This window comes from Lepidochelys olivacea (genome assembly GCF_965140295.1).
Source record: "Lepidochelys olivacea isolate rLepOli2 genome assembly, chromosome: 7".
In the NCBI taxonomy this organism is placed as follows: Eukaryota; Metazoa; Chordata; order Testudines; family Cheloniidae; genus Lepidochelys; species Lepidochelys olivacea.
This window is the reverse complement of record NC_140417.1, coordinates 57699492-57714643: the sequence shown is the minus strand read 5'-3', so window position 1 is coordinate 57714643 and position 15152 is coordinate 57699492. Positions and strand designations below refer to the sequence as shown.

At 42.9% G+C, this 15152-nt stretch overlaps 1 protein-coding gene across 5 annotated transcripts in view; it reads left to right on the top strand.

The window, feature by feature from the left end:
• Window positions 1-15152, top strand: part of ZFAND4 (zinc finger AN1-type containing 4) — a 41979-nt gene that overhangs the window by 5658 nt on the left and 21169 nt on the right. For 4 of the 5 annotated variants that reach the window (XM_084634082.1, XM_084634083.1, XM_084634081.1 and 1 more), the window contains 3 exons: window positions 4604-4679; window positions 4783-4850; window positions 9827-10013. In XM_084634082.1, coding sequence (XP_084490208.1) covers window positions 4604-4679; window positions 4783-4850; window positions 9827-10013 — 331 coding nt within the window. Of the gene's footprint in view, window positions 1-4603; window positions 4680-4782; window positions 4851-6453; window positions 6585-9826; window positions 10014-15152 lie in introns of those variants that run through there. The other variant, XM_084634085.1, reaches the window with a different exon arrangement.

Below are 15152 nucleotides of genomic sequence, written 5' to 3'. Positions count from 1 at the left end.
ACAGCATAAAAATGAGTGTCTGTGCGTCCGTTATTGCAAAGAGTAAAATTATTTTCTTTTCAGCATCCCCCACCAAAAAAAGTACTGTCATCTTAAGAAGAATGAAAAATATTTCTGACTCTGTAGGAGTCAAGTTAGATCATTTGTTGGAAAAGAACATTTTGTAACAAATGATCTATCAGTTTATCAAAGTAATTGGAAATCACCCCCTGAAGGCAGACAAAACCATGACAAATTCAGACAATAAAGACTGTGTAATCAGAAATGTTAAGCTGAAAACTGTTTTACTGCAGAAGGACTCACTGGTTTTTGCCAGCTTGTTTTTGTGTTTGCTTTTGCTCATGCTGCAGACTTTAAATGTGACCAATTATTAAATAGCCAGCTGAAGAAAAGGGATTTGTTGCTCTATCATGTGAACGTGTCTCCTTCATAGGTGACTTTGACAGATTTCAAATGGGCACTGCGCTAATGTCATTTCATGCCTTTTTTTCTGGCTGACGTACAAATTTGTTGGCAGCTTCTAATGTTGAAGGGATAGAAGCAACTCCTCCCATAACCTGATGGGGACATTACTTGTAGTTCATAGTTTATTTTTTAAAAAATTGTGACAGTTGCTCCAAAATGTGAGCTCTGCTTCAGAACTGTGCACTAGGCCCTGTGGCAACAGCAAACATACCGACTGGCTCTTTTGTGACCTGTTCATGCCCTGTTGTGTTCTCAACTCTTGCTAGGTGTGTTGACTGCAGTGTTATGATATTAAGAGCTTGATTCTATTCTCATATGTGCATCAGACATAATTGTTGACTAAATTCCAGTTTGAGGGTCAAAGTCTTTCCTCAGATACACTTGTGCAGTCTCAGTGTGCACGGGTTGTAAATCTATGGGCCAAATTCTGCCCTCGCAGTCTATCTTGGTGATGCAGAAATCAGAAGTCAGCTTGACTTTCAGTTTGCTGGGTGAGTTTACAGGGATGGCAGCTAGGAAAACCCATATTGTCGATATCTAGAGTCATTGAGATATGTCATTTTATCACTTTTTTTAGTGAATAACTGCTCACGAAAGTGTGACATCTCTGCTCAACCCAGTTTTACTGGTATTTGTGTCTTTACTGTTCCAAACCATTCTGCTGTATCATAATATTTTGCAGCTTATATTTTTCAAAATATTAGGCAGATCTTACAAGACATTTGATTAATGTTGATAACCATTCTTCCTGCTCTTAAACAATGTAGTATTAAAATTACGCACACCTGGGCAAGATCACTTTAAAAACTAAATTATGGAAGTTGTATCTTGCTGCAGTTTATCACAGACATTGTGCAGTGTTCCATAACAAGAGCTCTGTGGAGGTGGTGAGTTTGGGGTCCTATAGTGTCATAACTGGATATCATGAATAGTTGATGTCAGGTGTATCCTCCTCGGTCACTTACTGTCTCTTCCAATTGACTTAGTGTACTCTAGGTTATCAAGCAAACATTACTAAGAACTCCTATTGTATTACACTATTCTATACCCTCACTTTTAAGTATTATAATATACAAGTAAATGGAGTATTGAGCATACAGACATTAGAATTACCAGGTGTAATTTTGATGTATTTCGTATCTGTTATTTTACTGAAACTGCGAAGAAATGGCTCTTATGAATTATAAAATATTTGAGGCTTTTATCACCAAAAAAGGAAAATTTCTCTTCACTGTTACATGCAGGTGTTGTATTTTTCTGTTATCCTTTATACAAAGGTCAATAGAAACTACTTATGATCTGCTTCAAATATTTGAAGTGTTAGGATTAAGCAAATTAAGAACAAATGTTATGTAAACTACAACATAATATAAAGTTTTTTGTTTGGTGATATTATTGTAGGCCAAAAATGTATAGTAAGGAAAAGATCCATTTCTTACAAATTGCCTGTAGCTGGCAAACTTGCTACTTTTTGTCAGCTTAAGATCATTGTGCTTCTATCTGTTTAAATTGCAAAATACTCTCTCTCTCTCTCTCTCTCTCTCTCTCTCTCTCTCTCTCTAAAAAAGCTAATCATTAGGAAGTTCATGTGGAGCTCTAATTACTAGTCACTTAGTAACTTCTCATCCATCAAGATCTACAAAGATTGAGAATGCTTATGCACACTAACCCTCTGTTGTTCCTCTTTGTGGCCATAGTGAGTCTTACACACATTGTGCCAAAATTTGCCTTCATTTACGAACATGCACACTTATCGTGTACTCATGGCTGAAACTGAGGGCTGAATTTGACTATGAAGCAGGATGATTTAAAATCATCATTTAAAAAAATAATTTTTACTCATTTCCATGCTGCTAGTTCTTTATTTCCTGTTCTGTAGTCTTAAATTGCTAAAGTGAATGTTTTGTAGCTTCCTAATTGCAAGTAGAATTTCAGATTTTACTACTTTTTCCTATTAAAAAGTTTCACACTCAAAGTGTTGCTGTATGCAGACAGAGACTAAGTCCGTGGCTTCATTAACAGCCTGACCATCATAAACTTAGACACCAAATTGATAAGCAAATAGACGATGCTGTATTGCTAATCAGTATCACCTTCCTATACAGTATATTGAACTTCCTCAGGTGAAGAAAGCTGAAATGTTTCAGCAGCCGATAGTCTTCCTTCAGGATTTGCAGTTTGAAGTTCATGGCCCTTGTGTTCCTACGTCTCTTAGATGTTTTTGAAAATTGCACCCATAGGCCCCTGTTTTTGCAAACTTTGGCCTGTGTGCAAAAAAAAAAAAAGAAACAATAATTGTTAATGTATTGAAAGTCTAAGTAACATTACATTGTTAGCACAAAACAAAATGGAATAAGAGATTTTATGTCATAAAGAGAAGAATATTTTATTAAATACAGTTTTAGCCCCTGATGCGCCAAATACTCATGTTCATGCTTAACTTATAGTGGTCCCACTGACCATGGGACTAAAATTAGTAAGTACCTGCGTAAGTGTTTTCAGGATAAGGGTCTCAACTTTTAGTGTTTTGTGGTTTGCTTATAGCAGTTCTGTAAAATTTAAAAAAGACTCTCCCAATAGTAGAATTTTAAAACAGTGTTTATAATTTATAATGAATTTAAATTATAATCTAAAGTTGCAGTATCGCATATTTTCAAACAGAGCCTCAGCCCGATTTTAAATCGGATTTAAATCACTTGATCCTGCCAAGGAGTAATTGCACCTCTCTTTACTCTATCAGTTGTATACAAGAACAGCATCCTCTTCCATATTTCTTCTGTCAGAGCACAACTCAATTTTCAGTGTCTTAGTGGATGAAGGGAAGTGTACATACTATAATGTAATTTTAGTGTTCGGCTATGAAGAGCCATTTGGATAAACATAATTCATTCATAAGGCCAAGTAACTCTTTCTCAGTGTGTTAATTGTCCTCTGAAGGAATCTTACTAGTGCCAGCAGGAGCGCAAACCATACAATGGGTATGATTTTTCCGTTTCCACCTTACTAGGCCACTAAGAAAGGAATATGTATAGGAGCAACAGAGATGCAAAAGCTAAGGATTCTCCACTGCTGTGTTTTGGGAGGTATTTGCGTGCATTAGGGAGTGCTAGCTTTTTGCGTCCAGTGCAATGACCCTTGTACCTCAACACGAAGGTTAGTGTTTACACCTCTCCTGCAGGCAGGCAGTCTGTGACTTCCATATAGTTTCATTCTACTTACATTATTTGTAGAAAGTTTTTAATGAAGTCTTAAAATGTATTGTACTTTGTGTGAGTCATTTGGACAGAATTGCTTCCACCTGACACTTTGTTAATTTTCAAAGGCCCAGCAGACAGACCAACACCCTAACTGTGATTTGTGCCTTTGACCTCTCAGTCTTAAATAACTTGCCGATTAAAAATATTTTTCCTTTCAAACCTGAGTCTGGTTGTGAGTCTACCCAAGAAATCAAGACTAGAAATTGTCACCCTCCTTTTAGGAGGGTATAAAGGGTCATTACTGAGCTCTGCACAGTTTGCTTTAAATGAGTGCCAATGAGTAAGTGAGTTGTCCATATGCGTGGAGGGAAAACAAAGTTAGCCATGAAGTGAAACACATGACTTCCTGTAATTTCCAGTGCAAAACACAGACCTCATCTACACTGCTGCTCTTCAGCATTTCAACCCTGTTTCCTTCAAATAATATGCTGTCATGTCAAATTTATCCTAAAATGTTGGTGTGGTTTAATAACGAGCTTTACCAGACATAAGACTAGTAAAGTGTTTCTGTAGTTTAAAATACAGACCTTTGAGTGTTTGAAGTGCAAATTTTGCACAGCCGTGGATACTGCACCAGAATCTGAAAGTTAAGATTTTACAGACACAGAAGTAAAAATACTGCAAACTGGTGGAGCCTGGTCTAATTGTATGGGTGTGCTTCCCTGAGTTGCAATACACCTCAACTTGCTGTATAGACAAACCCTAACTATGGGTGGTAGCTCTTTAGACTAAAGTTGTAGCCCTCGCAATGTATTTAAATGCGTGGATAATGTCTGGCAAGTGGTGTGGCTGGAAAAGTCAACCATTTTTTAGTCTCTCTGAAGAAGATTCTACAGTAATGTTATACTAATTGACTGATTTTTAATGTTGTCTTTTTGAAGGTATTCCTGTCTCTCAGCAGCACTTAATTTGGAATAATGTGGAGTTGGAGGATGACTATTGCTTGAATGATTACAAGTGAGTGTAAGATAAAACTAAAACAAACTGTTCCAAATATAACTATTACTATTGGGAACTGAGAGTACTACAAAACTTCACCTTTTTTGTTGACTATTCGCAGCATTTCAGAAGGTTGCACTTTGAAGCTGGTACTGGCTATGCGAGGTGGGCCTATTAACACTAGAAGAGGTAGGTGCAAGTTTTGTGTTGGTTTCATGTGAAGCATCAAGACAGTCTAATAAAGACTCTTACACAAGTACTCGTAACTCTAGACCATTGTACTTTAGCCAAGCTTTTTGGCTGAATGGACTTTGATTGTAAAGGAATTGGAAGATCTTTGAGGAATATGTAAGGGTCTGTTCACCCATCTTTCGTTTGTCATATTTTTGTGGTTTTAAGAGCCATTAGCCCAAAACCATTAGCCTAAAGGAAACTCTTGATGTGAAGTTGGATTAGATGTTGAAAAGTGAATATTGTTATAAAACTATTGACATGGCTGCCTTACATATCTTGAACTGCAGTATAAATTTAATGATACAATAAAGTACTAATCTATAAATTTAATTAGAAATATTGGAATAGATATGTACCCGTGATGGTGGGATTTCCAAAGGAGACTTATGGAGTTGGATGCCCATTGAAATCCCCAAATTCCTAACTAACATTGAAAAATCTCAGCTAGCATGGCTAAGTTACCATTCTGTTGGAATGTCTAAATTCTGCATATCCTAATTGTGTAATGTGAAAATATATTATCCGTTGGTGAAGGGACACATCTTAAAAATCATGCTTGCCTAAAAATGTATTTTCTGGTGTTTATAACACTAAGATTATTATTAGTAAAGTTATTAGAATATAATTACCGTATATACTCGTTCATAAGTTGAATTTTTTTAGTAAAAAAGGGAAGCACCAGAGAAGGGGGTCGGCTTATGAACGGGTATAGAGCGGGAGAGGTGGGACACAGCCCCTCCCCCCAACAGAGGGACCGAGGAGAGGCAGCTCAGCCAGCAGAGCCAGAAGGGAAGAGGCAGGGCCAGTCTCTCTCTGCTTCTGACCATGCTGCTCTCCCCCCAGCCTTCGAAGCAGCTGCATCTCCAGCTGCAGCTGTGCCACTCGGCCCCGGCCCCCAGAGCAGGCTGTGGCCGTGCCACCCGGTCCAGCCTGCTGGACCGCGCTGCGGCTGCACTGCCCAGCCTGTCGGGGCAGCTCCAGCCAGGCCAGAGACATCCTCCCCGGCCCTCCCCAGATAAGGTGGGAAGGGATGGGATGGGGAGAGTGTGGGAGTCCTGGGCTTGGGGTGGGGTCATGTGGGGGGTGGTCATGGGGGTTACTCCCCTGGCCCGCAGCTTCTTCTCCCCCCCCCCCCCCAAAAAAAAAAAAATTCCCCACCAGCTGCTGTCCCGGCCTGTCAGGGTAAGCAGCTGGTGTGCCGGGACACTTTGTTAACTTAGGTTTACCTCTGTGCCTGCGGACGCTCGAGGTAAACAAACCATTTCGACCTGCCAGCGGCTTATCCTGATGGCCTTGGAGCCAAAGTTTGGTGACCCTTGAATTATAGGGTCGGCTTATGAATGGGTCATAAAAATTTTCCATTTTTATTTATCCATCGAGGGGGGACTTATAAACAAACCAGCTTATTATCGAGTATTTACGGACTTTAACTTTTGTCATTTAGCACACTTGTGTATAGTCTGTCAAACTTGGGGACATGGGTGCTACATGTTACTAACTCATTTTATAAAACTGGCTATATTTCAAGTCGGTAACCCTTTTTTTTTTTTTTTAAAAGGGGGCGGGGGGACAGGATGGGACGAGAAGATAGTATCATGAGTCCAGAGCTATTTGGTGCGTACAGATTATGGGAGCCTTTGCTTCAATACATGTCATGCTTTGAGATCACATTAGCTTCCCTCTGAAGAGGTTTGTTTTTTCTTTCCTTCCAAATTAGTCAGAGCCCTGAGATTTGATTGTTTCTATTATCTTCATTGCTTACTTCAGTGGCAGTTCTTCCTCAACCTAACATAAGTTAACCCTTTGTTTTATTATCCACTTTTCAGGGTGAGATACATTGCGCAGAACTTTAGAGGAGTCATCCTAATAAAGTCCATCCTTGGCTAATAATATGAAGTTCTGTAGTGCATCCCTAGTCATGAAGGAAGAGTAGAGCAGTAATTTTGGCAACACATGGCCTTGCCAGCTTCTGCATTTCACATGACCCAACACATCATCTATTTGCTCGTAAACTGTTCTCAATTTTTAATAGTCTAGTGAAAAGGGAAGCAAAAAAGGAGGATATTAAATTTAATTGGTGAGAATGGGTTTTGAAGAGGGCAGCAAAGTGGAGCTACCGATTTCAAATAGTTTCATGAATGGACTGCACTTTGAATGCTGATGAAAATACGTGTACAGGACTGCCTCTATACTGATTCTGAACTAGAAATGTGATAGATTGATTCAGGGGTCGGCACCACCATGTTGTGTGACGGACACTTGACAAATTACCGTACTTAGCGACGGACTTTGTGGGGGCTTATGTCATTCAGTCATTCAATTTTTTGAAAATTTACCAGAAATCTCAACATTTTTGTCACAGACATGTTGCTGACCCGTGGACTGATTTGTTTTTGCTTTTTAATTTTCAAACTTTTTGAACCTTGCAATTTTTAGGTGACTCTTATCCAATGAAATGACAGCTGGGGTTCAAGGTGGGAAAACAGTTCATGCTTGCAAAGCATATATACTAGGACACCCAGATCTTTTTGCACACTCCCCCTTCAGCAATATTCTGAAATAGCTTTGAGGTTGAAGAGCAACGTAGTTTGAGCATGAGAATTAATGCACCAAACATCATCTTATGACTTCAGAATCTCTATGCCCCTTGAAAGCAGCTCTAAAACTGCAGCAGTGGTTACCTAAGCATGTCATCCTGATGCCTGTTTTGCTTATTACTACATACAGATGGGGCAGCAGCCTCGCCTGGGATAGGTAAAGCATTGTTCTGTGATAAAACCCACAGAGGCATGAAAGCTGAAAGTGAGGAAATCCCTTTGCTATTTTCACTTGTAAAGCACACTGTAGAAGAGAACTTCTACACTTACTGTAGGGGATTCACATCTAATCAGGCTTATATGAGTTCAACTTTCAAAGGCAATTAAAAATAATCTGCCTGACACTTAGAGCTTTCATATAATGAAACTTTAATTGCAATGTCACTGTAAGTACAATCTACCATACATAACTGTAAAAATGCCTTGTTTTACAAAACTCTGCTCTAGTCTTGTCACTGAGTGCTTGTAGGTTGAGTTATTTTCATAGAATTACATTAGTTTTTATTTCCAAAGGTGCTCCTTGCTCTAATCATACTCTGGCAAAACTGAAGGTAGAATGGTTCCCGTCCTTCTAAATAAACTGTAAAGCAGTTTGTTGTAAACATCAGTCACTTCACAGGCTTCTGCTAGAATTCCCCCCAAACTAATCTCTTTGCCAGAAAAAATATTCGGCTCAATATACTTAAAACACAGTGAGCTCTGCTGGGATTATTTTCTCTAATTCAGACTCGAGTAATCAAATCTAACCTCACTCTTTTTTTCCTCATTTTAGAATGGGAAAATTAATCAAGGTTTAAAACACGAAAGTGGGTCTAACTTCATTGATCTTTGTATCTCTGCTCACTTTTAAATGAGATTTAAATATTTTAGGAAAAAAGAACAGGAGTACTTGTGGCACCTTAGAGACTAACAAATTTATTTGAGCATAAGCTTTCGTGAGCTACAGCTCACTTCATCGGATGCTCACAAAAGCTTATGCTCAAATAAATTTGTTAGTCTCTAAGGTGCCACAAGTACTCCTGTTCTTTTTGTGATTACAGACTAACACGGCTGCTACTCTGAAATATTTTAGGGGGAACTTTATATTTAAGGTTTTCCTATCAGTTTCTCTAGGTGGTGGTGCTAGTTTAATTTATTTTACTTATAAATCTAGTTAGTAGAATTCTCCACCCTTAACCAGCTAACTTTGTTTCTCCTCTGTCTTTCTATCCCATCCTTGGACATCTGATGGCCCCTCTGTGTGTGGTCTGCCTTTTCCTTTTGTGTCCTGCTCCCCATCTATGCATGTACTGCAGTGTTGGGGAAGAGGTGTGCTTTCTGTCCTAAGACACCAGTGTGTACGGAACTTCTCTCTTCTGCTGTTGTAGGCTGATAGGGAGAGGAAAGGTCTGATGCCAAATCTTCAATAACTAAGCAGGGTCCCATGGTCTGCTCATTTATCTCATTCCACATCTCTTTCCCATATGTGAAACTCTGCTTGGAGCTGGTGGTGTGGGGGTCTGCTTCAATAAAAGGAGTCAACAAAGGGAGAGGGCTAGTAATGGAAAGGGCGGAGAACCAGACAGATGAATAGGGGATAATAACAAACACCTTTATTTTTAGGCTGTGCTTTTTACCATTCCAGTCAACTGTTTCTGGCACCTGAGCTTTAAAAATAACCCTACCTCTAAGCTGTCTCCAAATACACACAATGATGTAGTCAAAGCATTCGTGCCATAGCTTTCCTAAACGTTGTAGCAGGTGCTACTGGACTTCTTGTGACTATAATTCCCTTTAAAAAGAGCAGTGAGTGAGGCATTGAGTGACTGCAAAGTGTCTGTGATGTGGATTTTAATGTCTCTGACAGGAGGAATGGAGGTGCTTGTGAAGCTGGGTGATAAAACCCTGTCTCAGATAGCTAGAGGCTCATAGCTGTCATTTAGACTGGTCAAGTCAGGGAGGCTCCATTGGCTCCTCTGGGCTAACCGTCACCAGTCACTGAAGCCCCCTGAGATATAAACATAGGAGAACTTGAGGGAACTTGAGCCAGGTACTAGAGTGCTTCAGACTCTTGAATGCACTCCCACGAATGACTTGGAACCACTGGGACTACATCTATACAGGTGTTTTATGTTTGAGTGCTGTCTGAAAAAACTAATTTTAGGTTCAACACTTCAAGTTGTACAGATTACTGTTTTTCTTCCTGAAGACTGTTCCATCAGTGACATTTTCAGACCATCACTGTAGATTTCCTTAAACACAGTATGCAGGCTGAGGTATTCTAGCTCAGCCTCTTTGAGGGATTAGACTTCAAAGTTGAAATAGACTGTTTTTCATTCTGTTTTCTCCTTATAGTTCCTGTGGAAGACCCTATTAGGGAAATGGCTGAATACATGGACCCCAGTCGAGATGAGGTCTGGGAGAAGGGGCCATCCAACAAACAAGTTACCTTCTTGGTGTACCGGGAAGGAGATCAGTTGAATTTCTTCCGTGTTGTAGACAGGGGGGATGGTACTTTAACACCATTATCTGAATCTTTAAGGTAAAAAGTGGGTTTTGATTTCGATGCCTGGTTTCAGAGGGGGGAAAGCTGTACAACTTTTCAGCTGTTATTCCTTAACTTGTGTCCAAAGAATATTTAGACTGTCACAAGCATTACTATTACTGACCAGATTTGCAGATGACATAAAAGCTGGGAGATGGGGGCGTTGCAAACGCTTTGGAGGATAGAGCTAAAATTCAAAGGGATCTTGATAAATCGGAGAACTGAGCTGTAGACAACAAATTAAAATTAAACAAAGACAAGGTGCTATGCTTTGGGAATTAAAACCAAATGCACAGACACTGAATAGAGGATAACTGGCTTGGCAGCAGCACTGCTGAGAAGGATCTGGGAGTTGTGGTGGATCACATGAGTCAGCAATGTGATGCTGTGACAAAAAAAGCAAATGCAGTTTTGGGATTCATTAACTGTGGCATAGCTTGCAAGTCACAGGAGGTGATAGTACCGCTCTACTCGGCGCTGGTTAGGCTTCAGCTGGAGTACTGTGTCCAGTTTTGGTCACCAGTGTATAGAAAGGATGTAGAGAAACTGGAAAGGATCCAGAGGCAAGCAACAAAGATGATCAAAGGGATGGAATGCAAGCCATGTGAGCAAAGATTGAAGGAACTGGGTATGTTTAGTTTGGAAAAGAGGAGACTAAGGGGGGGACATAATAGCAGTCTTCAGATATTTGAAAGGATGCCATAAAAAGATGGAGAAAAGTTGGTTTTTGTTGTCACAGAGGGCAGGACTAGAGGCAATGGGTCCTAACTACAGCACAGCAGATATAGGTTGAATCTCAGGAAAAGCTTCCTAACTAAGAACAGTAGGACAATGGAACAGACTGCCTAGGGGAGTCGTTGAAGCTCCTTCACTGGAGGTTTTTGAAAGGATGTTGGATAGCTGTCTGTCTTGGATTGTTTAGACAGGATAAATCCTGCATCTTGGCTAGACTGATAACCCTTGTGGTCCCTTCTAACTCCATGGTTCTACGATTAGTATTTAAATATATAAAATAGTGTTTAAGTAGAAAGACTACAGAGGATGTAAGTAATGCTGACTAATATTCTCTCTGTTTCTCAATACAAAGTGAAACAAAGCTGACTTGGCCTCTGAGAGCAATCCAGAATTTCCATCTCTGATGAGAGCAAACTTGGAAACAGATACAAAAGAAATGTTGCTTCAGTACTTTTTGCCATCCATATAAAGTTGCATGTGTAGTTTTATAAACATTCACTCCCCTCACAGCCCAAACTTTTCTTCCTTACCTATTCTGCAGTGAAGTCATAGTCACGTGTAGAAGTCAGATTGGCAGCTGGAAGTGGTAGGATCCTATCCAAGTTTTGCCTTCGATACCCAAGCAGCTGGATTTTTTGCTGAAATGATCAGTATTGAAATAGTGCTGTTGACAGCTACAGTGATAAGTTTTGTTTAGATGAACGCTGTTGAGGCATCAGGTCCATCACAGGTGGCCAGCTGTGCTAGAACTTAGAGACCATCAGCACCAAAGCTACAAGTCTCTATCACCTTAACTGGAAAATTAACTTTACTAGCTGACATTCAGTAGTAGGCTGCTACCAGTGCGGAGGCCAGCACCTTGAGACATGATGACATGCACTACATCAGTGTAATACATAATGACAAAATCTTAACTTTTGTTCAAGCTTAATAGTATCACAGAATTTAGGAATCTGTTAATAAAACATTCTCAATTCTTTAAAATCTTCTGGTAGCTGAGTTAAAAGTTCAGCTGTCTGTTCTGCTTCCATTTGTGATTGCATGTCAGTTGGCAAAATCAAGGGTGGTTCTTCGAGAGCTTGCTCATGACCATTCCGTTGTAGGTGTGTGTGCTCGCCATGTGCACTGGTGCCAGAAGTTTTTCCTTCACTGGTATCCGTAGGTGCCTGACTCTGGCACCCTCTGGACTGGCGTGCATACGCGCCGGTATAAGGGATGCCACCGGCTCTCCCCTCCCTCAGTTCCTTCCTACCGCCAGTGATGGTGCTTTGGCAAGCTTTCCTAATTTGTTGTGTATAGATGTTTAAAGTTGTATAGTTAATAGTTCTCTTAGTGTTAAATTAGAAATAGTTAATTAGTCCCGTACGGGACTCAGCCTAGGGATGGGGCATGCCCCGGTCCCTGGGCTTCAAATCTTGTGACTGTTGCAAAAAACCCATGCCAGTCAATGATTCCCATAGAAGCTGCCTGAAATGTTTAGGGGAAACCCACGCGAGCGACAGTTGTTGCATTTGCAAGAGCTTTAGGCCACGGACCAAAAAGGAGCAGAACATTCGTCTCCAAGTGCTCCTTATGGAGTCGGCCCTCACACTGGCCTCGGAGCCGACGAGATCGGATTCTGCTCCAAGTGCTGTAGCTTCAGTGCGGCGTGCACCGCCGGCAGCAACTGGCACTGATCCCCATCCCCGGTACTGGCTAAAAAGCAAAGAAAGGCCAGGAGGGGGCTTTCTCCTACATCCTATGAAGGGAAGGAGAGAGTCAGAGGAGAGCAAAGACCCATGCTGGGTAACTCTTCCTCTCTGGATGGTGGCCAGGCTTTGACTCCTGCTGAGCTGTTGAGCCCGCTTCAGGACCCGCCAACCACCCCGAAGGCCTTTCAGACCGCGAAGGACATATTGTCTCTTCTTGTGCCACCTGCGCTGGCTGCTGAGATGCTCTGTTCAAAGAGTAAGCCTGCCTTAGGACCTTTCCAGTGGTCTCCATCAGTGTGGCACCACTCTTTGCTGCAGGGGGTGCCCCGTCAGCACTTTCCTGAACAGTGCCACCAGCTCCCGGACGCAGGTTGGCTTACCTGCCAGAGTTCCTGGCGTTAGTCCATGGACTCTAGGCAGCGTTCCGCAGGTTCTAGGCACTGATCACCAGCGGTCTCCCAGCTCATGGCACCATTCCGGAGGGTTGAGACTCCAGTCCTCGGAGCCCCATCACCGATCACCAGTACGGTTCACCATGGGCACGTCGACGGTCTCCGACAAATTGGTTTTCTCACTCCCGATTTACAGCGTGGCACCGCTCTCTGAACGTGAGGCGTCAGTTGCCAGGGTATCATTGCCAATCCACCAAACGCTGCTGCCGGGGACGCAACACCGAGAGCTATCACCCCTGTACAGGTCCTCAGTGGAGGTCTGCTGCCAGAGCTGATGGGATTAGGGTGGGTAGGCTGCCTCTATACTGTCCTGGGCCCCCAGACAAGTCTCTTCCTCTTTGGGCCTCTGACAGCAAGGAGGAGACCCTGTTCATAAGCCAGGGCCACACACTGGAGGCATTGGCATTCCCCGCTGAGCCACCAGTGGCAGCATGGCCCTAGGGCCAGTGGCCCGAACCCTGGCATCTATAGAACCCCTGGGGGTTTCCCCACCCGTCGCAGGGGCGTAGGTCATTCTTGGGGGCATCTGAAAGATGGTCAGCGACAGTCTCCTGCCTGCCCGCTGACTCTGACGCAGAGTCAGAACAGGCTCTCTAGGGCTAGCCGGCCTCGGCCGAGGATCCCCTAGCAGAAGTGGCAGAGTTGGCAAACCTGCCTCCTCCTCATCTTTGCCTAATGAAATGATAGCGGGGCCTACCAGGAGCTTTTGAAGAGGGTTGCGTCAAACGTGGGGCTGGAAGTTGAGGAACTGGCAGAACCCTTGGCCTCCCTGTTGGATGTGCTAAGGGCAGCAGCTCCCTCCAAGGTGGCATTGCTGGTGAACGAGGGAGTGGTGAAAATTACTAAGGCCTTGTGGCAGACACCCTCCTCCCTGTCCCCCATCTCCAAGTGGGTGGAAAGAAAATACTACATCCCCATTAAGTGGTATGAATATCTTTATACCCACCCTGCCCCAAGCTCACTGGTTGTGTTGGCAGCCCATGAGCGCGCTAGACAAGGCCAACTGGGATTGCCACCTAACAACAAGGAGGCAAAGAGGCTCGATCTCTTCGGTAGAAAAATTTATTCTACATCCAGCCTCCAGCTGAGAGTGGTCAACCATCAGGTCTTACTTGGCCATTATGATTTTAATATTGGGCAGTCCATGCCCAAGTTTATGGATTCACTGCCAGAGGAACCCAGGAAGGAATTCATGGCTATCCTCAATGAGGGCAAAGCTGTGGCCAGGGCAGCCCTCCAAGCAGCGTCAGTTGTGGCAGACTCTGTAGCCCAGAACATGGCTTTGGCCATTTCTATGAGGTGGGCGTCCTGGTTGCAGTCATCAGGTCTATCAGTGGAGGTTCAACAATCCATCCAGGACTTCCCATTCGATGGCCTGGCACTGTTTTCGGAACAAAGTAAATTACATGGCCTGAAAAACTTCAGGGCTACCTTGCGCTCCCTGGGCCTTCACACGCCGGGCTGGTGAGGAAGCAGTTTAAGCCGCAACAGCCCCACAGGTTCGGGAGCCGACCTTAATCAGAGCACTTCCGCAAGAAGGGCAAAGGCTATAAGCGCAGGCAAGGCCGTCAGCCGGCATCCTCTGCTCACTCAAGCTCCACCCGTAACCAGCTGGGTAACAAGCAGGCATTTTGAGAGTACGCTTGAGGGCGATGTTCCAGCCTGTGTCCTGGATCCCGCTCCCCTGTTGTTTTCCAACTGTTTGTCCCCTTTCCTCCCTGCCTAGGTCTCTATAACATCGGACCATGGGTCCTCAGCACAGTAAAGGGGAATATACCCTCCAGTTTATTTTTATTCCACCCTTCCTCCCCGTCCCTCTTCAGGGAACCTTCTCATGAGCATCTGCTCACTCAGGAGGTGCAGGGCCTTCTGCAGGTGGGAGCCATGGAGGAAGTCCCTCTGCACTTGAGAGGGAAAGAGTTTTACTCTTTTTTTTTTTTTTTTTTTTATCCTAAAAGCCAAGGTGAGTCTACACTCTATCCTCGACCTGTAGAGCCTCAACCAGTATCTCAAGAAGTTGAAGTTCTGCATGGTCTCCTTGGCCTCCATCATTCCTTCCCTGGATCCGGGAGACTGGTACACTGCCCTCAATCTGAAAGACACTTACTTTCACATCGATATTTCATGGACACACACAGTTACTACGTTTCGTAGTTGGGACTGCCCACTACCAATTCGCAGTGCTCCTTTTTGGCCTAACTACGGTGCCATGGGTGTTTAAGAAATGCATTTCGGTGGTGACAGCCTACTTCAGATGT